We start from the raw sequence: 19,272 nt of genomic DNA, 5'->3' as shown, positions 1-19,272 counted from the left end.
TGGGGCATATGACCGCCTGCCTCAATGTCCAGCCAGGGGTGCTCAGGGGACAAGGACATGGCCAAGTGCACCTGGGTCCCTCACTTGCTAATTCCCTGGAGGGTCACCCCAGATCCTACTTCCCTGCTGCCTCCTGCCAAAACATGGGAAAAGGATGGTGTGTGACTCCCAGGGAGGAAAATGAAGACCAAGGTGCTTGTCATGTCCCATGGGGTGGGGGAGACAAGGTAGGGCACCAGAAGGAGAGGGACTAACTGCATCAAGGCCTTGGGTAATCTGGTTACCGTCAGCCAGGTGCTGTGGGCCCTGCCTAGGGAGCCTAGAATTTGGCTCTGTGGAGAAGGGAGCCTGCCTGGGCTGTGCTGAACTGCACAGACCACACCTGTGACTGTAAGCGGGTCACACCCACCTCACAGATCAGAAAACTAGGCTGTAGAGCAACAGCCAAGGGCAGGCAATGGGGCACTCAGTCCCCAAAACTGGAGTCAAGATGATGTTTACAGGTAGTGTGGGGCTGAGCATGAGCTGGCCCCACAGGGCCCCAGACACCCACAGTATGCGACTCACTGGGGGCCCAGCTCTAGTTCCAGAGAAACTGGCTTTTCCAGTTGGGTCCCTGATTGATGCTCAGGAGCCAGGCCCAGGCTTGGGTTCCCATCTCCAAGTCCTCTGCCCCCTCAAGTGCACCAGCCTCAGGCTGGCACAGCCAACCCTGGGTCCTACTGCGGGTGGCCTTGCTGCATGGCTCCCCTCCCCTCTGGGTCTTCTCTGGCTTCACTTCCCGGAATGAAACCCAGTTAGCTGGTTCTCTCCTCCCCACCAACTTGCCCTAATTTGATTTGATCTCCACTCTGGAGGCTGCAGGGCTCCGTCCATCTGAGCGGGCATCAGATTTCCCTGGGCAGGCAGCCTGAGCATGGGGCCAAACACATGCTCAATGGTACTTGTCTCTCAGAGACAGAACCTTGCACCAATACACACAGTGACAATCTAGAGAATCCTAAAATTAGGTGTCAACTTTAAATAAAATTAAAGTGTAATTTAAATAGATATTTAGCCAATGAAGACAGCTCTAAGGCCAGCTCCAGAGCCCACAGTGACTCAAGCCTCCTGTACCTTCCCATGAGGCTCCAACATGTGGTTCCCCTGAGTTTATGGTTCCCATTTTGTACTGTCTGCTGACTTTTTTCTTCATGCTTCTGCCGTGTCCTCTGCAAAGAAGTGGAGGACAAGGCTGTGTAGGGGTGAGATGAATGCAGGGGTTTGGTTTTCTGGAACTGATGGGTCCTGAGTAGCATGGCACAGATCTCCCTCTGCAACCTGCTCTAAGTGAGAAGGGTGCAAAGACAGGGAGGCATAAGCCCAATTCACATGGGTACAGGGTCTGGGTTCCCTGGAAATGACCATGGCTGCAGGAAACCACCTCACCTTGGAGCCTGGCCTTAGACAGAGACTCAGGAACCCCTTGGGAGCCTCAGGGTCAGGAGAGGGAAATGAGACCCTTGGGGAGGACTTTCCCACCCCACCTGGCAGCACAAGAAAGCAACAGATGCCTGGAAACGTGTTTATTTAGCAAGAACTGACCCCTCAGAACCCTCAATGTGCTTCTCAGCTTGGGATTTGCTGTGGCAGGTGGCTAGGCTAAGGACAGGCTATTTCTTTTCTTTTCTTTCTTTTTTTTTTTTTTTTGAGACAGAGCCTCAAGCTGTTGCCCTGGGTAGAGTGCCGTGGATCATAGCTCACAGCAACCTCAAACTCCTGGGCTCAAGCGAGTCTCCTGTCTCTGCCTCCCAAGTAGCTGGGACTACAGGTGCCCGTCACAACGCCCGGCTATTTTTTGGTTGCAGCCATCATTGTTGTTTGGTGGGCCCGGGCTGTATTCGAACCCGCCAGCTCAGGTTTATGTGGCTGGCGCCTTAGCCGCTTGAGCCACAGGCGCCGAGCCAGGACAGGCTATTTCTTGCTCTTGCTTGTTCCTGCCATTTCTGAGTCCCCAAAATGATCTTCCCTGTACTGTGGTCCCAAGTTTAGGGAGTCAGGGTGGTTGGTGACCTGGTCACTGGGAACATAGGGACATAGCTTCTTGGCTGGTGTCCCATAAGCCCAGGGACAGCTACTGGCTCAGCCGAGGACTCTTCTGCAGCAGCCACTCCAAGGTCTCCAGGAGGTACGACATGCCATAGAGCTGGGCGATGTTCTGGAAGATCCCAATCTGCTCCATGAACACCTGTGGAAGTAAATACACAGTGAGAGCCCATCTCACCCAGAGGTCAGGGAGGCATGGCAGTGCTGAGGCTGATGCCTCTGCTGGGAGGGCACACCTGAGTGTGGATGGTGAGGGTGAAGGCCCCCGCGCAGCTGCAGTGCACAGGCATGTTGGTCTCCTTCACACCGCGGCACTTTAGGCAGATCTGAAAAGGGAGCAACCCTATCAGGTGCTGGCTCACCCACCTCGCCAGACCTGCCCACCCCTCCATGTGGCCTTGGATTCTGAAAACTTCTGCAAGCCTTGGTTTCCCGCTGTGTGCTTATTGGGCCTTAGTTATGAATAAAATTCATGACTTCACCCAAACTCTGCTAACACGCCCTCCTTGCATGGGCACTCCGCCCCAATTCCAAGGTGCTGCACCTTTTTCCAGACCCTGTGCTTGTGGCAGTGGACACCCTCCTATGAAGCAGTATGGGATCCTGGCATGCCCCGCAAACCTCTATTCAGACACCCTTCAGCAAGACCTTCCTGCAGCCCTCTGAGTACCGGTGGTGATACCTCCTTTCCCCTTTGTTACTCCACACATTTGTCATGGTGACTGCCTTTCTCCCTCCCCTAGGGTAGATACTCACAAAGCCTGCTCCCAGGCCATGGCAGGTTCCCAACAGATGCTGGGCTTGTGGTAGGAATCAGTCCTCAGAGGCAGTGCCCTACAGGACACTGGGCAGAACCCAGGATCTCCGCACACCCAGTGTCCCAGGAGTGCAGATGATGTGTGCAGAAAGCCCTTGCCTTCTAGGGAGCAGTTTGGGGGCAAAGGCCCTGTGACTTACCAGGTCCTGCAGGGTGAAAGCCATCAGCTTCTTCTGCAGGGCTTCTACCAGGGCCATCTCGATGGTGGACAAATCATAGGCTGCCTGACAATTGGAGCAGAGCCACTGAGGCAAGATGGCTCCATCCTAGCAAAGTAAGAGGAGAGGTCATGTGGCTATGGCCCCAATCTCAGCACTGTCAGTAACAGCCACAGGAGGAAAGGGGCTGGAGGCATGATCTGAGCTAAGGGGATGAACTGCCTGTGGGGGCCTCACCCTGGCATCTGCCTACACCTGCACCTGGACCACACCTGGGACTTGGCACAGATTGGCTGAGAGGATGCCTGCTCAGAGTACACATAAGAGCCCGAGGGCAGCAGATGCAAACTGCAAGGTGGGGTAGCAGAAGCCCCTTCTGGGATGCTCTGGCTCTACCGGTGTGAGGGCCCCTGGGAGCTGAGCCTCACCTGAGAGAAGGAGGAGTCCTTGCACAGGTCCAGGTCTCGGCAGAAATTACAACTGCGGCAGATGACCTCAGGGAGCACATAGGAGCGGCAGGGGTCTCTGAACTGGGCCTCCTCAGAAAACTCACCGACATCCACCAGGCGCAATAGGTCCCGGTTGAGCTTGTTCACCTGGTTTGTGATGTTTGTGTCTAGGGATAGCACCTGCAGAGACCACAGCCCACATCAGGACAGAGTATCCAGGGCCTCCCTGCTGCTGCCTGGACCAGAAATCCCTCAGCCCACTATCTTAAGCCACATAATTTCATCCCTTCTTTAACCCCTTTAGAAGCATCAGAGGAGCCGGGCATGGTGGCTCATGCCAATAATCTCAGCACCTGGGAGGCTGAGGCAGGTGGATTGCCTAAAATCATAGGTTCGAGACCAGCCTGAGCCAGAGTGAGACCTCGTCCCTAAAAATAACCAGGCTTTATGGTGGGTGCCTATACTCCCAGCTACTTGGGAGGCTGAGGCAAGAGAATTGCTTAAGCCCAGGAATTGGAGTTTGCTGTGAGCTATGATGCCATGGCACTCTACCAAGGGTGACAAAGTGAGACTCTTTCTCAAAAAACAAAAAACAAAGCATCAGAGGCAAAAGCTGACTTTTTCATGTTGGCTGTTCTTTGTTAGTGAGCAGAGGCTTCCCTAGTGTTCCCTTCCAAACATTTAAGGAAGAAAGAAACAACACTGATTCTACATAGTATCTTCCAGAAAAATCAAATGAAAGAGCACTACAACTTACTCTATGAGGACAGCATCATCCTGGTACCAAAACCACACAAAGAAACTATAGACAAATAACCATACCATGAGCACAAAAGTCCTCAACAAAGAATTGACAAGTTGAACCCACTGTATAAAAAAGGGAAAACATAATCTAGAAATAGATGTGTGAAGATATGGCTGAGTAAGTTCTGAAAAAGGTGCAAAGATGATTCAATGGAACAAACGGCTCAGGACACAGAAAGATCAGAGAGATTATGGGTTAGGTTGAGATCATCGCAATTAAGTGAATACCACAATAAAGTGTCACAAAATTTTTGGTTTCCTGGTGTGAGCACTCTACCCAGAGTGACAGAGGGAGACTGTCTCAAATAAATGAATGCATACATAAAACAAAAACACAATGAGATATTATTACATACCTATTTGAATACTTGCCATTTGAAAAACTTTAAACATCAAGTTCTGGTGAGGATATAGAATTGGAAGCTAAGGACACAGTAAGGTGGTGTAGCCACTTTAGAAAAAAGTTGGGCAGCTTCTCACCAAGTCAAACATACACTTAGAGCATAACCTAGCAATTCCTCTGTTAAGGTTTCACCTAATAGAAATGAAGTTTATGTTCACATAAAAACTTATGTTTTTGTATAACATATATTTAAAATAGACCTGTTAATCACCAAAAACCCCAAATGTCCTTGGACAAGTGAATGAAGGGCAAACTGTCTCTTCCATATAGTCAACACTCAGTATTAGACATGAGGGTCTGGCATAGCCAGCCACAAGTGTGACCTCATGTGTGTTTCGCTAGGAACCAGATCTGAAAGCGCAGGTGCAGGACCCATCTGCCACCCACAAATGGCAGATGGGAGGACAGGTGAGCCCCCAGAAGCACAGGGGATGTTTTTGGGTGGGACTATTCTGTGTCTTGCTGATGGTGGCACACTTCCATCCACCCATGAACTCCACAGAGTTCAAATAAGCAAGGAAATAAGCAGGGATACTTGCTGATAGCCAAGATCATTCTTAAGGAGAGAGTGAATTTTACTGCATGTGATTAAAAAAAAAAATGACAAACTAAAAACATTTTTTTTTTTTTTTTGAGACAGAGTTCACTTATTAACCCTTGGTAGAGTGCTGTGCTGTCACAGCTCACAGCACTTCCAAACAAACTACAAATATTCTTTACCACAATCGGACTCGAGGTGGTCACTTGATCTTGAGTGTTACCTCATTTGGGCCTGAAATGCAGTTTGCCAGGAAGGTTAAGTAATGAGGTGCTCTGAGGGATGACACCGTCTGGCTGTAATCTGGTAACATTACCCACTTGCTAGACTCAGCCTGTACTCCCAGAGTGGTGTTGGCATCTGAACAAGTGCTTGCCTCATCTCACTGGTCTTTAGAGCTCAGTGCCCAGTCCTCTTCTAGCCCCCAGGCCTCCTGTGACACTTAGTCTTGGCCTGTGTCACCAGGAGCTTGGTGTGACTTTCTCCAACAGGCAAACGTAAGCTCATGCACCCCAGGGCCTTGACAGCTATGCTGTCTTGTGCACAGGTCCCTGCCTGCGGCCCCTGAACAGTCTCATCCATTCCTTTGCTCATCTACTGCCTGTCCCACTAGCTCCTCAAGAGCAGTGCCTGTCCTGTCTTGTTTACACCTGAACCCAAATGCCTCAACAGCAGCTGCATGTGACAGGGACATGGTAAATGTCAGTAGAATAGATACATGACTCACACCTGCCCTTCATCTTGCACACACACACATGAATTTTCATCTTGCACCCATGTGCCAAACTCACCTTGCACACATATTTGATGAACTCCAGAGCAGGGTTATTGAGCAGCAGGTGAGACCCAGGGAGGTGGGGAAACATCTCAGAGAGCTCGGTTGAGTTCCGAGAGCCTGTGACTTTCTTCTGAATCTTCTGCGTGATGGTGAAGAAGCTTTGAGTGAGTTCATTTGCTACATAATCTTGAGAGAAGGTGATCATTCCTAGAATACATAAGGATGCTGAGAGAAGAACTAAGGCCTGCCCTGGTGCAGTGAAGCTCCCACCTGCCTGCCTGGACCTAGCAGTGGGGCACTGGCTCAAGCACAGGCCTCTTACCACAAGGGACTGCTCACCTGGAAGGGCTCCGGCTGTCCCCTCAGTCTCTTGGGAGAGTTGGCTGGCACCCTTCCTTTTCATGGGGGTGCTCCCTGGGGCACTGCGCCTCAGTCCGTCCTTCATGCTGTGGTACACGGCCACGATGTATGCTGCAAGGAGAGGCAGGCGTGGGCCCTGAGAGGCAGGGATAGGGATACTGGGAGATGACCCAGAGCCTAAGGACCCTGCAGCTGCTCAGACTATCAGACAGACTTGGCTGAAATGTCAGTAGTGATTTTACTTCCTGCCTGTAGAGGAGCTAAAAATCAACTAGAGGGGTGGAAATAAGCAGGGATACTTGCTGATATCCAAGCTCATTCTTAAGGAGAAAACCATATAAATAAGACAACACACATTTAACTTGCTCAAATAATAAAATCATATTATTTTATGACATAAAATCATCATAAATGGAACCAACCATCACTGTGTGGGCCTCTTTGCTGAGAGTTTAATTCATAACATGCATTATTAACTGCTCTAACAATGGCTCTGTTATTATAAAAGGTGTTTAATTTCTATGATTCATTTGTATTATTGACCCAGGAAATTAGATTTGTAAACACTAAATCCTCAGACCTGAACCAGGGCACAGGATTTCCCTATACCAGAAAGTCTGGCCTCAGAGACCAGTCAGTGGGCCGCTGACTCAGAAGTGTGGGGTTTATCTTTAATTACTGCATATGCACGTGCATGTGCACTAAGGTGATCGTGACACTGAACTGTCCCGAGGGTCCTATCCACTGTTGTCTTGGGGTGACATACCTGCAGGGGGACAGGGCATCAGTGGCCAAGGGAGGGATAAGTCTTGAGAGCTCCTAAGTGTGGGCACACCATGCAGTCCTGATTTCTCCACTACGTCCCCTCTCAAGACACCATCACACCAGAGCCATGTCTGTTTCCTGAGGTAAATCCTGGAGGGACTATTGGTGGGAGCTCCTACCCTGTCCCAGGCTCACCTGAAACAATCATGAGGAAGTAGCTTTGGCAGGAGGCTGCCTGTGGCAGGAACTGCAGGATGTTCCAGTTGTTTTCCAGCAGCTCCTCCACGTCAGGCTCGGGCTGCTCCATGTCAGGTTCCCCTATGTCTTCTTCCTCCTCCTCCTCACTCTCCTCACCCCCTGTTCCCTCTGCTTTCTGGGTATCTTGCTACAACACAAAGACCCCCCCCCCCATCTCATGTCACACTCGCAGACCTGGCCCTGTGACCCCCCCACCTGATTCTTGCTGTCAGTATAGCCCTAAGCCCAACTGCACCCAGGGTAGGTCCCAGAACATAGTGTCCTACTTGGACTACTATCATTTTCCTTTAGCTTCTTTGGAAGATTTACTTTAGAACTGCTCAACTCCCACCTCCCTGGAGGAAAAATCAACCAGAGACTCTTAAGTTCAAGAACCTCTCCCTGGGACAGCTCCGGCATTGTACACCACCAACCCACCTCTCCCTGGGACAGCTCTAGCATTGTACACCACCAACCCCTATGTGGCCTGCCCCAACCCAGCACTGGTTCCCTCCTCAGAGTCATCCACACCACCTATGCTTCTTCCCTCTCTCCAACCAGGATTGCTCCTGCCCAGATGTCCAGGGTGGCCTTGGCCTCGAGTCTCTTGTAGGTTCCTGCCCGCTGCAGACCTCTCCCACTAGGGCTTCCTCCTGGTCCCCTCTGGGGACACAGCAGTGCCTCATCCACTGACTACCTGTGATGCCACCTCTGACCTTGCAAAGGCCACACCTCCCAGCCAGACATGACTTCCTTCCCCACACACCATGGCCACCCCTGCTCACTCCCAGCCACCTGCCCACAGCTCTCCCTGCCCCCACCTCCACTAGTGTGAGGGCCCCACAGAGTCATGTCTCTGCCTGGGCCCCTCCCACGCTCTGCCCGCATTAGTGACCACTGACCACAAGCACCACTCTGCCTGGACTAGCCTCCCTACTGCCCAGGGCCCCTTGCAGGAAACCTCTCATACTTTTGCTCTCAGGTCAGCACTTCCTGCCCCACGGCTGGTACTGCCCTCACATGGCTAGCACTGCCTTTTGTATTTGCTTACCATCTTCATCCTCATAAGCTAACTGAAGCAAGATAAAGGCTGCAGTGTTTGCTGCCACACAGCCTGACCTAGGCCAGGGATGACCGTGGACTGTAGTTCTTACCTGTCCACAGTGAACACTAAGTGAAACCTTTCCTTTGATTCCACCGTAGTTAGAAGGATCCATCCAGAGAAGAAATTCCCAGCATCGAGAGAAAGAAATAGTCAAGGAGTGGAAGATTTCTTTGGAATGGATGCTGTAGGAAAAGCAGGGAGGAAGCTACTTAAATGGAGCCAACAGTGTCCCTTGCTCTCCCCTTTCCTCCTTTCTTTCATTCCACTTACTTAAGAATGAACTTAAAAGTTCAGATCACATCATTCCCTATACTTCCCAGTGCAAGTGCAAATGCAACATTGGATGCATGGTTGTGGTCAGGCAGGCTGTGAGGTTAACTGCCTTGGCTTCATGGCCTTGGACCATCTGCAGATGCGGGAAACTGGCAATACTGCTTCCACCACTAAGCTCTACTAGGTTGTCCTCATCCTCATCCCTCTTCAGTTACATGGTCTCCCCACAATTCAGCCAATCCCCCACACATGTAGGCCACGGATGAATAAAGGAAGAAAAAAATAAAGGAAGGAAAGAAATCTTAAGTAATAAATATTAGTAACTTTTAAAATGCAGCTAAACAATCTAAACCATGACTCCTCTAAGAGAAGGGTCTATGTTCCCCTAACTGCTCAGGCTCATAGCAGAAGGCAGCATCCTGGTTCTTGCCATGACCCAGACCATCACTCCTAGAACTACCCACAGCCCATGGGAGAGGCCTATCCTCCCCTTGGTACTCAGCCTCCTGTCAGGCAAACAGCAGGTCTGCAGAAGGACAGCAGTGGTCTTTTGTTCAAAGTACTCCAGCACATGTTTTGATTAAGAATAGAGGTCTCCTAAGCTCCATCTCCTACTATTCATTAACGAGACTTATCCTCGATTCTTGTGAGCTCTTTCTGTGGCACCCTGATGCTGCTACTATAATCATCCACAGACCAAATCTATGTGAATGCTCTGTGCCTCCGTTAGCAACTCTTCTGTGCTTAAAAAAAGTACATCACTTTTGCCCACTGTGAGCATATCCTGGGAGTGGAAGCTTCTCATTATCAACTGAACAAAAGGAGAGAAGCAGTATTGGAAGGTTTTTGCTGTTTGATTTACATTTAGAGATTACAGAGTGTATGATGAGTACAGCCAGGCCAAGGAACCCTAGGAATGTGCTTGAAACACAGGGCAGGCAGCTGCTGCCTAAAAGTCAAAACTACAATACCTGGCTCTGCACAGACAGACCACTTTGGAATCACACCACTCTCATTTTTTTTTTTTTTTTGAGACAGAGCCTCAAGCTGTCACCCTGGGTAGAGTGCCGTGGCATCACAGCTCATAGCAACCTTCAACTCTTGGGCTTAAGCGATTCTCTTGCCTCAGTCTCCCAAGTAGCTGGGACTACAGGCGCCAGCCACAATGCCTGACTATTTTTTGGTTGCAGTTGTCATTGTTTGGTGGGCCCGGGCTGGATTCGAACCCACCAGCTCAGGTGTATGTGGCTGGCGCCTTAGCTGCCTGAGCCACAGGCGCCGAGCCACACACCACTCTCATTTGTCAACATTGATGTCTATGAAAGATTTATATATCAACACTCTATGGACCTTTCTTACCAAAGGCAGGCACTCCTGGAACTTCCTAAACTCAAGTGTGTCTGCACACTCAGTGACCACCCTTGCTATGCTGTTGTTACTTCATCCCTCAGGAGTGCTATGCTCCTGAGCACCTCCCAGTCTAGGGGAGGGTTTCAGGGTCTCCTTAGTATCTCTCCTAAAGCCACAGCAGGCTACCCCACTAACACCACCCAAGTCTACCTGCTGGTGATGTACTGCACGTAGGCAATGGCATCTTCAATTCGGCGCTTCTTTGTACAGAGGATGATGCGGTTAAAGTTGGCATAGATGACCGATGACCCCAGGCGCTTGAACTCAGTGATGAGCCTGTGGAGCAAGTTCAAAATGAATGATGGAGACGCCAAGGTGAATAATAAAACTAGAGAGCATCAAGAGAAACACAAGGAAACATAAGTGGAAAAGCCTCATATATATGTAGACCCAGAAGCAAAAAAAAAAAAAATAGAGCAAAGATGTCTGCATGACAAAACCACAAAGGCAAGAGATAACTAAAGACAGAAAAAATCTGCAAGTTCTTATCACAGAAAAATGGCTATTTTTTTTCTATAGAGAGCATTCATACCAAAATTTATAAGAGAAAAACCAATACAACTACAGAGCAACGGACCCCATCTAGTGCAGGGTGGACTACGAAGCAGAGAGTGCTTGAAGTGAAAGGTCAGCTGCAGTCTTTGTAAGAATTGCAAATCAAAACTACACTGAGACAGTGTCTGTACTCCACCTTGCTGGGAATAGTGCCAACCAGGCTGTCAAGGCAGGGCTGGGGGACTAGCACTCTCAACCATGAGCCTCAGCAGGGACACTTTGGCTAAGCCTACTAAACCGGCACCTTCCCGCGTGATTGAATTTCCACAGCCCTGCAACCTCCCAGAAACCACCTTTACATGCATGTGTGCTAAACCTCACACACAAAGTCATCCACTGATATGTTATGTATAGTAGCACAAAACTAGAAGCAGCCTAAATGTCCCTGAGTGTAGATTTCATGATATACTATTAACTAAAGCAAGGAGCACGACAATAAATACAGAGTACCATGATTTGTGTAAAAAAGGGGCAAAAGATGACATTAACACCCAACCTTCTCAGGGATGGCGTTCACACAAACATAAGGCAGTAGCCAAGGTTCTCCTGGGACCCTTTTGATTATCATGCGCTATGACTGCAGAGGTACTGGCCAACCATTCCCCTGCTTTTGGAGCTGAAGGGTCAGCACAGCTGAGAGCAATCTGTAGCCCAGGGTGACAGCACACTCACTGTAGGAATAGCTTCTTCATCATGTTGTGCAGAGTCCGGTGCAGGGCAGGGTCGTGAAGCAGAGAGGATGGTGAGCGGAGCCAGCGGTAAAAGTGCATGACCTGGTTGTCCGCATAGATGTTGTGGTACTGAGTGATCTCCTTCACCCAGCCCACCACCATGCTCTTTAGGATTCTGGAAGAGAAGAGTAGGAGGACATCCCTACTGCTCACATGTTGTTGCCATACTGAACTCCCCAACTTCCATGGGCACAGGCTTTCCCTGCTATTGCAGTTATCTCTCTCCTCACTACTGCCACATTAAATCATTGCCCAAACATGATCCCTTTACCTGACACCTCATTAGTTTCTTTCCATTTCACTCCTTGGGCTAGTTCAGGCCTCACCACCTTCCTCAGCACAACTCAAGCTCTCACTATATGCTTTAAGCCAGGGCAGACTGACTGGCAAGATAGGTCCTGGCCCTCTACAAGCAGCATAAGAGCAAGGTAGCCAGTGTGTGACAGGCATGGCACCTGTGATGGCAGTAGCACAACAAAGGCTGCTGTCTACCTAGACTTTAAAAAGAGAACCAAGTGACCCATGGCCTATCCCCTTACACACACTGCTAGTCAATGGATGGGCAGCTCCTTCTCTGCCTGACTCTTTATTCCTGCCTTGCATAATGTGGGGACAGAAGACTGCCCTCCTTGCCCAGGATCTGTACTTAACAAGTATTTGCACGTGGCTCCTATTGTGGCAGTATATTACATATGAAGAAGGAGCTGCCCCAGCTGGTTTTCCAGGGGACACTGGGGTTCTCAGTCCCACAGTGATGGTCAGATAGGCATCAACTGGATACAGGTCAGACAAGAGCCACAAAGCATTTGCCAGAATGAACACGTTTCCCATGTGAGGAACTCCCTGGCCACGGTGGGACAATCAGGTGTCAGACCATCCTTTAGGTAAACACTGTAAGTACCACATCCAGCCTTCGTTTCCAGTGGAGGGATACCAGCCACTCCAGAACTGGAATCCCAACTTAGCTGGGGACTCTTGAAATAGCACCTCACCTGTTAAAGTGCTAGACATGTCTTCATTTGCATCAACAACAGACTGTTACAAAGAACCTACAGAGGCTAAAGCCACATCCCTAAAATTCATTTTCGTCACAACTTCCCTGTGTTAAATCACCTTGGATGACTCAATACAGTGAAGCCACTCTTCTAAATGTGAGTGGCTTCTAATTGTCATTTTTGACCTGACTCTGTCTACTTCTCAGCACTGAACTGCCTATTTTTATTCCAAGACCCCAGTCCTCCCCCCCGCCACAAACTCTCTCCCCTCCTCTTGTGGGATGGCCCTAGGGCAGTGGCTAAGGAACATGCTCTGCAATCAGACTTGTTTCTGAGAGCTGATCCTTCTACTCAATTACAGTACAACCATGATGGTGGCCCCTGTAACTTCAGTGTTCTCATCTGTAAAATGGGGGACACTGCACTACCCAGCAGGGCTGCGGTGTGAGCCACCATTATCAAGTACCATGTGTAGTTGTCTGTACCCTGCAGTAAACCTCTCCTGCCATTCATAGAACTCATTCTGTCTGGTTAGCTACAGATTTGAACTGATGCTTCTTTGCTCACCACAGAAAGTAACCCTGGGTTAGAAAGGCTCTTTGTGTGAAATGCCTCTGGCCACAGGGAGGTAAGAATTGGCACCTGGAAGTGTCCCTGGTGACCACAGGACATATGCATAGGTTTAAAGGCAACTGACTAAAGAAGGGAAACTGCGCCACTTGGCAGTTTCTGGCCCTGCAGACCTGGCTAAGGACAACCCGAGAGACACTGTCTTAGACCTCAGCTTTCCAAATTAAGGGCAGAAGATAAAACCCCTCATAATATTCCTTTTAGAAGGAGGCAGTACCTGAAGGTGTTAGAGCAGAGGGCTGTCTCATCGTAGCTTGCAGGGGTGCTGGTGGCCTGACCGCCCGTGATCATGTCCTCCAGGGAGGCTTGCTGGATCACATCAAAACTGATGCCCATGCTGTCGGCACCCTCCATGTCGTTGACGTGGTGAGACTGGAGGATGGTGTTGACAGCCAGGTTCTGAAGGTCCAGCTCAACGCATACTGCACAGGGAGATGTCAGGCTCAGCTTGAACCCCCACCAGCCCCACCTCTTGGACTCTCAGCTCTGCCTAACAGGGCCAGGGCATGGCATGTGTCTGACCAGCATTGGATTGCCAGCACCTGTCCTCCAACCCGCCAGACCACTCAGCATAGGAGCCCCTACCCAGCCTGACCCTGGGATGCCCTCCTACATAATCAGGCTCTGAATACCCCAATTGGGCACTTGCACCTTGACAGAATGTCATCAGTGGTAGATGCACCAGCCCAGCTCACACAGGTGCGTCCTGTTGCCCACTCACCTGTGGAGTAACAGCCAGAGCTGTTGATCTCCACAGTGGCCTGCTCGTCGAACTCCATGACCAGGCGGCTGTCGTCTGCCTCCTTTCCTCCCAGGTCGGGGCGGGCAGTTGGGGACAGCCACAGCAGGTGGTTGTGGCGCTGAAGATGACGGGCGAAGAAGAGGTCGGACCCGAAGGTGGAGATGTCCTCTGGCAGATTCCCAATAGGGATGTGGAAGTACCTGCACAACAGGGCACAGGATACAGGTCAGCCCAGAGGGCAAGGCTGGGATTACCTATGTCCAGGCACTCAGGATGGCTCTCTGCTGGCCCACCTGCTCATCTCGAAGGCCTGTGACAGGCAGGTGTCCAGGTTGAGGTAATGTCGGATCATACGCCGGGCACCTTGGCGCTGCCAGTCCAGGACTCCATAGCTGATCTTGTCGGCCACATGGATGGGCACCAGTGGGAATTCCTCCAGGACAGGGATCTCACTGGTCAGCCTCCTCAGCTCCCAGCTGGACTGAACAGCAATGAGTGTGGGCCCCCGGCGCTCCTCCTAGGTCAGGGAGGAAAGAAGACGACCACATGGGCCCAAGCCTCAGGGAGAGGGGTCTCTCACACAGGACCACAACCCCTGTACCTTGTAGGCCAGTAGGACGCGCTGGATGGCTCTGCAGATGGTCTTCAGGTCGGTTTCAGCCCGAACTTCAAATGTGTGTTTGGAAGGTGGCAGAAGCTCAGGGCCCACCTTCTCCAGCAGGAGGCTGTGCTCTGCCGTGTATAGGGTGCTGAGGCTAGGCATCTGGTTGCTGCGCACCTAGGCAAGAGTGGCTGCATCAGCCTCTGCCTGCTTGAGATGACATGGGGCACCTGGGGCAGACCTTGCTTCCACATCCCATTCCCAATTCAATAGCAGCAGGCACTGGTAGGCAAAGGCCCTGAGGAGGCAGCCATGAGGAAGCATCCTCCTTCTCTAGATCCTTCCCTGACCAACGTGCTCCAGGGAAGGCCCAAAGACTCACGGTGTCCAACACAAACACAGAGGCTCTGCGCTGCGAGGGGAAGAAGAGCCCAAAGAGTGCTTTGTGGCCCTGAGAGTGGTGATAGAGGTAGACATGGCGGATGCTCCCTAGAGAAGGAAAGAAGCTCATCTGAGATGTGTGGAGGCAGAGTGTGTGTTGGGGCAGCTGGCTCATGCCATACCTGGTTCCAAGTAGCTGAACTGGGCCAGAGAACGCATCTCCAGGTGTTCAAGAGCAAAGGTGTCAGCTTCCCAGCTTGAAAGGTGTCTTGCCAGCTGTTTACTGACAACACACACACAGCCCAGCTGCATGAGGGCCCGGAACAACAATGGAACCTGGAAGGCGTGAGGTGAAGCTGACTGGGGAGGGCTCAGTGTTGCATGCAGCACACTCTCTGCAGCTGCACTGCTGAGACTCCCTCACTCATCACCACTGCTGCTACCCTGCCCATGCCCTATACAGGTGCTATTTCAAGAGTCCCCAGCTAAGTTGGGATTCCAGTTCTGGAGGCAGCTACCTGGGTCTCATATACACCCTCAATGTCTGGTGCTGACAGCTCAGTGTTGATCTCGTTGACATGTTCCTGATACATGTCTTCTGGCACTGAATACTCATAGAGATTGTAGACCGTGTTGGAGCGAGGAAGGACTCGATTTACCTGGTAACAATGAGGCAAAGATCTGGTCAAATGGCCTAAGTGGTAATGTCTCTTACACATGTATATGCACACAGGTACAAGCTGCTCAGAGTCCCAGCACTTCCAGTGCCCACAATGATCAGGTAAACCCACTGCAGCCTCAGGACCTCAATATCGGTCCTGAATACTCAGGATTGTTGAGGTGGGAGGATGGTCAGAGCCCCAGGAGTTTGAGATTAGCCTGGCCAACATAGCAAGACCTCATTGCTATAAAAAACAAACAAAAAAATTGCTGGAATGGTGGCAGGTGCCTAGAGTCCAGCGTTTTGGGAGACTGAGGCAGGAGGATGGCCTAAGCCCAGGAATTTGAGGCTACACTTAGCTGTGATTGCTCCACTGCACTCTAGCCTCAGCAACAGAGACCTATCTCAATCAAAAAATAAAATTGTAAAATTATATTTTACAGAATCAGAATGGAAAAAATCAAACTCCCTAAAACTAAAAACAAACAGAAACAGCTAAATAATCTAGTTGTCTATTAGTATAATATCATAACTATTTGAAGAAAATAATTATTGCACAATACTTCTGACAAAAGAATTCTTACTATTCTTAGGATACACATATTCAAAGGCTAAAGAAACCAAAAATAAAATCTAGTAGATTTATTTTTTTTTAGTAATATTTGCATCACAACTTCAAAACTATTTTACGTACAATATAGTAGAAGGCAGATGTGTAAATGTGTTAATGTTATTAGCAATTAAGACTTTTCAGGCTGGGCACAGTGGCTCATTCCTGTAATCCCCGCACTCTGGGAGGCTGAGGTAGGTGGACTGCTTAATTTCACGAGTTTAAGATCAGCCCAAGAGTGAGACCATGTCTCTACTAAAAATAGAAAAATTAGCTGGATGTAGTGGCAGGTACCTACAGTCCCAGCTACTTGAAAGGCTGAGCAGGAGGATTACTTGAACCCAAAAGTTTGAGACTGCTGTGAGCTATGATGATGGAATTCAACCCAGGGCGACAGGGTGAGACTCTGTCTCAAAAAAAAAAATAAATAAATAAATAAAGTTTCAGTGATCTGAATTGAGACATAAGACATAAAAATCAAATTAATAAAAAATTACATCATGGTAAATTTGAACTGGAATGACTGGTTTAAATGCATAGTACTTTTATATGCATTCCTAGCTATCTACTCAAGGGTTTAGAAGAACACCAGAGGTCATAGCCACCCCTGACTCCCTTGGGTTTTCAACACAGATGTGGGTCCCTTGGAGGAGCTGCCCATCTCATACTTGGGAAGTTTAGGGTGAGGCAGAAAGTGAGCAAATGTTCAAAGACTAACAGGCCACGTCAAAAAGGTCTCAGGAACCATCTTGAAGGGATCCTGTTAGCCCAATGTTGGATAATTTGAGACTCAAAAAGGTAAAGACCATCGGGTATAATGACTGATCTGTTTATATGAAGCTCTAAAAAAATCAAATGTTCCTGAAGCCATAGAAATATAGAACTGAGATCCAAAGTTCATGAGAGGGAAGGATACCGTCTGTGAGATGTTAACACTGTGTTTGGGTGACAGGTGCATTTATGTGTCAAACCAATCCAACTACACTTTTAAAGTCTGCATCTAACTATGTGTAAATCATAGTCCATCTTCACTTCATGTCATCAAAAGGTTCTTGGAATAATGTCTTTTTTTTTTGAGAGTCTACTCTGTTGCCCCAGCTAGAGGGCAGTGGCGTCAGCCTAGATCACTGTAGCTTCCAATACATGGGCTCACATGATCCTCCTGCCTCAGCCTCCTGAGTAGCTAGGATTACAGTACATACCATAGTGCCCAGCTAATTTTAAAATGTTTTGTAGAGACTATTATTCAGGCTGGTGTTAAAACTCTTGGCTTCAACAAGTGATCTCCCGCCTTGGCCTCCCAGAGTGGTGAGATTATATGGTGAGCCAGAGTGCCCGAGCCCATCTTCCTTTGTAAGGAAGAAACTATAGTTCACTTCTCAACTGAAACATACAAAGTGTTAACTAGGGAGCTCACAGTGAGACTCTCCACAAGAGCCTGTAAGACTTGTGGTAGCATGATGACCCCCCTACCCCCGCAACGTTCTGCTAAGTGGAAGAAGCCCAGCACAAAAAATCACTGATTGCATGGATCCATTTATACAAAATCCCAGAGCAGGCGAGTCAAGAGGCAGAAAGTGATCAGTAGTTACCTAGGGCTGGGAGAGGACAGCAAAGACTAAGATAAGGTTTCTCTTTGGGGTGATGAAGATGTCTTTAAACTCTGCCAGTAGTTGCACTACTCTAGGAATACTCTAAAAACCACTGAACTATATACTTTAAATGGGCCAGCTGTTTGGTGTGTGAATTTATATCCCAATAGAGCTATTAACAAGGAGAATACCCACTGAGACAGAGTTTGAGACCCTAACCAATGCCATCCAGTCTACCCCAGTGACCTGGACATCATAGCCAGGTGAGGATGGGCAGCAGCTCTGCCTCAGGTTTTATACTCAGTGACCAGACAGCATTACAATGGATTCTTACAGCATCCCACTAGGGTACTGAGAAGATGGAGGCCTGGGACACAGCTTACAAGATCTTTGTGAATGCCTGATTCTTTATATGAAAACCACCTAGGGGGCAACAGCATCAGCTGCCTTCCTACTTTGTGATATGAAGGGCCTTCCTCCGCTTTGGTCACTCGCTGATTCACGTAGAACACTCGAGGGATGCTCAGTTTGATGCAGTGCAAGTCATTGCCAATGACAGCCCATAGCCGGAAGAGGCCAGCCTGGCTGGTTTCACTTATCTGAAAGGAATGCAGATGCTCAGCATGTCACAAGATATGTTGTAACCCGTAGACAGGGGAACTTCCCAGGTAGCCTCCACCAAGCCCTAAGTACAGGGCTCAGAACCCCCATGACAGGCAGGAAGCCACAGGCCTGCCCTCAACCTCCGCCTTGGGATCAGGGCCTATCCCTTGGATTGAGAGCCACACCTGCACAATCTGCCAGGGAAGGTCCAGAATGCTGCGGGCAGTCCTACGTAGGAAGCTCCCCAGCCCTGCAGCAGGCCCATCTCGGAGGGCCCCAGGCCTTGGCATACCCCCTGCCAGTTCCAGATGCTGCCTCTTCCTACGGGTATGGCGCTGCCGGGCCTGCAGCTGCCACTTCTTCTTATGGAACCCGAGCCAGACCAGCCACTCAGCCTAGGGCAGGCAGCAGACACAGTAAGGGTATGGTGTGAGGAACGGTCCTCTTCCACAACCCACTTTCTAGCTGTGTTGGGGCAGTATTCTCACAGCCACACTTGCTGGGGGTCCAGGGCTTGAACCTTCCTCTGCCGCTTACCTGGGTGGTCCCCAGGGCAGGAGGCTGCCCCAAGATCTCCTGCCAGGGCACAGTCAGTGCCAGATCCTGAGAGTCCTCTTGGCTCTCCCAAAGGACTCGCTTTCTCTTCGTAGCAATGGGCACTGGTGGGCGGGGTGGCTGCATGAGGCCAAAGTCCTCCATGTCAACAACCCTGGGCCTGGCACTGCCTTCTGGGGCCTGGGCCATCATAACCTGGAAAGACCCAATGACACTGAAAACTCAGGATCTTATTCTCATAGATCCCACCATCTAGAAATCTAACAAGTACATCATTTGAAATGGGATGTTCATTTACACAATTTATTCTTTTTTTTTTTTTTTGGTAGAGACAGAGTCTCACTGTACCACCCTCGGGTAGAGTGCCGTGGCGTCACACGGCTCACAGCAACCTCTAACTCTTGGGCTTACACGATTCTCTTGCCTCAGCCTCC

General features: G+C 49.7%; 1 protein-coding gene across 3 annotated transcripts in view; it reads right to left on the bottom strand.

Moving 5' to 3' along the window:
- Positions 1-1,123: 1,123 nt before the first annotated feature.
- The window catches only part of POLE (DNA polymerase epsilon, catalytic subunit), a 57,992-nt gene continuing 39,843 nt past the window's right edge, over positions 1,124-19,272 (bottom strand). For 2 of the 3 annotated variants that reach the window (XM_053587548.1, XM_053587549.1), the window contains exons 30-49: positions 18,821-19,033; positions 18,469-18,678; positions 18,136-18,279; positions 15,336-15,476; positions 15,000-15,153; positions 14,819-14,925; positions 14,437-14,613; positions 14,129-14,352; positions 13,815-14,035; positions 13,311-13,515; positions 11,410-11,583; positions 10,333-10,458; positions 8,549-8,681; positions 7,353-7,542; positions 6,372-6,503; positions 6,046-6,239; positions 3,489-3,689; positions 3,043-3,168; positions 2,322-2,411; positions 1,125-2,227 (exon numbers count right to left, since the gene is read on the bottom strand). In XM_053587548.1, coding sequence (XP_053443523.1) covers positions 2,114-2,227; positions 2,322-2,411; positions 3,043-3,168; positions 3,489-3,689; positions 6,046-6,239; positions 6,372-6,503; positions 7,353-7,542; positions 8,549-8,681; positions 10,333-10,458; positions 11,410-11,583; positions 13,311-13,515; positions 13,815-14,035; positions 14,129-14,352; positions 14,437-14,613; positions 14,819-14,925; positions 15,000-15,153; positions 15,336-15,476; positions 18,136-18,279; positions 18,469-18,678; positions 18,821-19,033 — 3,276 coding nt within the window. In that variant the 3' untranslated portion in view covers positions 1,125-2,113. Of the gene's footprint in view, positions 2,228-2,321; positions 2,412-3,042; positions 3,169-3,488; positions 3,690-6,045; positions 6,240-6,371; positions 6,504-7,352; positions 7,543-8,548; positions 8,682-10,332; positions 10,459-11,409; positions 11,584-13,310; positions 13,516-13,814; positions 14,036-14,128; positions 14,353-14,436; positions 14,614-14,818; positions 14,926-14,999; positions 15,154-15,335; positions 15,477-18,135; positions 18,280-18,468; positions 18,679-18,820; positions 19,034-19,272 lie in introns of all 3 variants that reach the window. The other variant, XM_053587551.1, reaches the window with a different exon arrangement.

The sequence above is a fragment of the Nycticebus coucang genome, chromosome 4 (genome assembly GCF_027406575.1).
Source record: "Nycticebus coucang isolate mNycCou1 chromosome 4, mNycCou1.pri, whole genome shotgun sequence".
Classification (NCBI taxonomy): domain Eukaryota; kingdom Metazoa; phylum Chordata; class Mammalia; order Primates; family Lorisidae; genus Nycticebus; species Nycticebus coucang.
The sequence above is the reverse complement of the archived record's forward strand: the minus strand, read 5'-3'. Positions and strand labels throughout refer to the sequence as shown.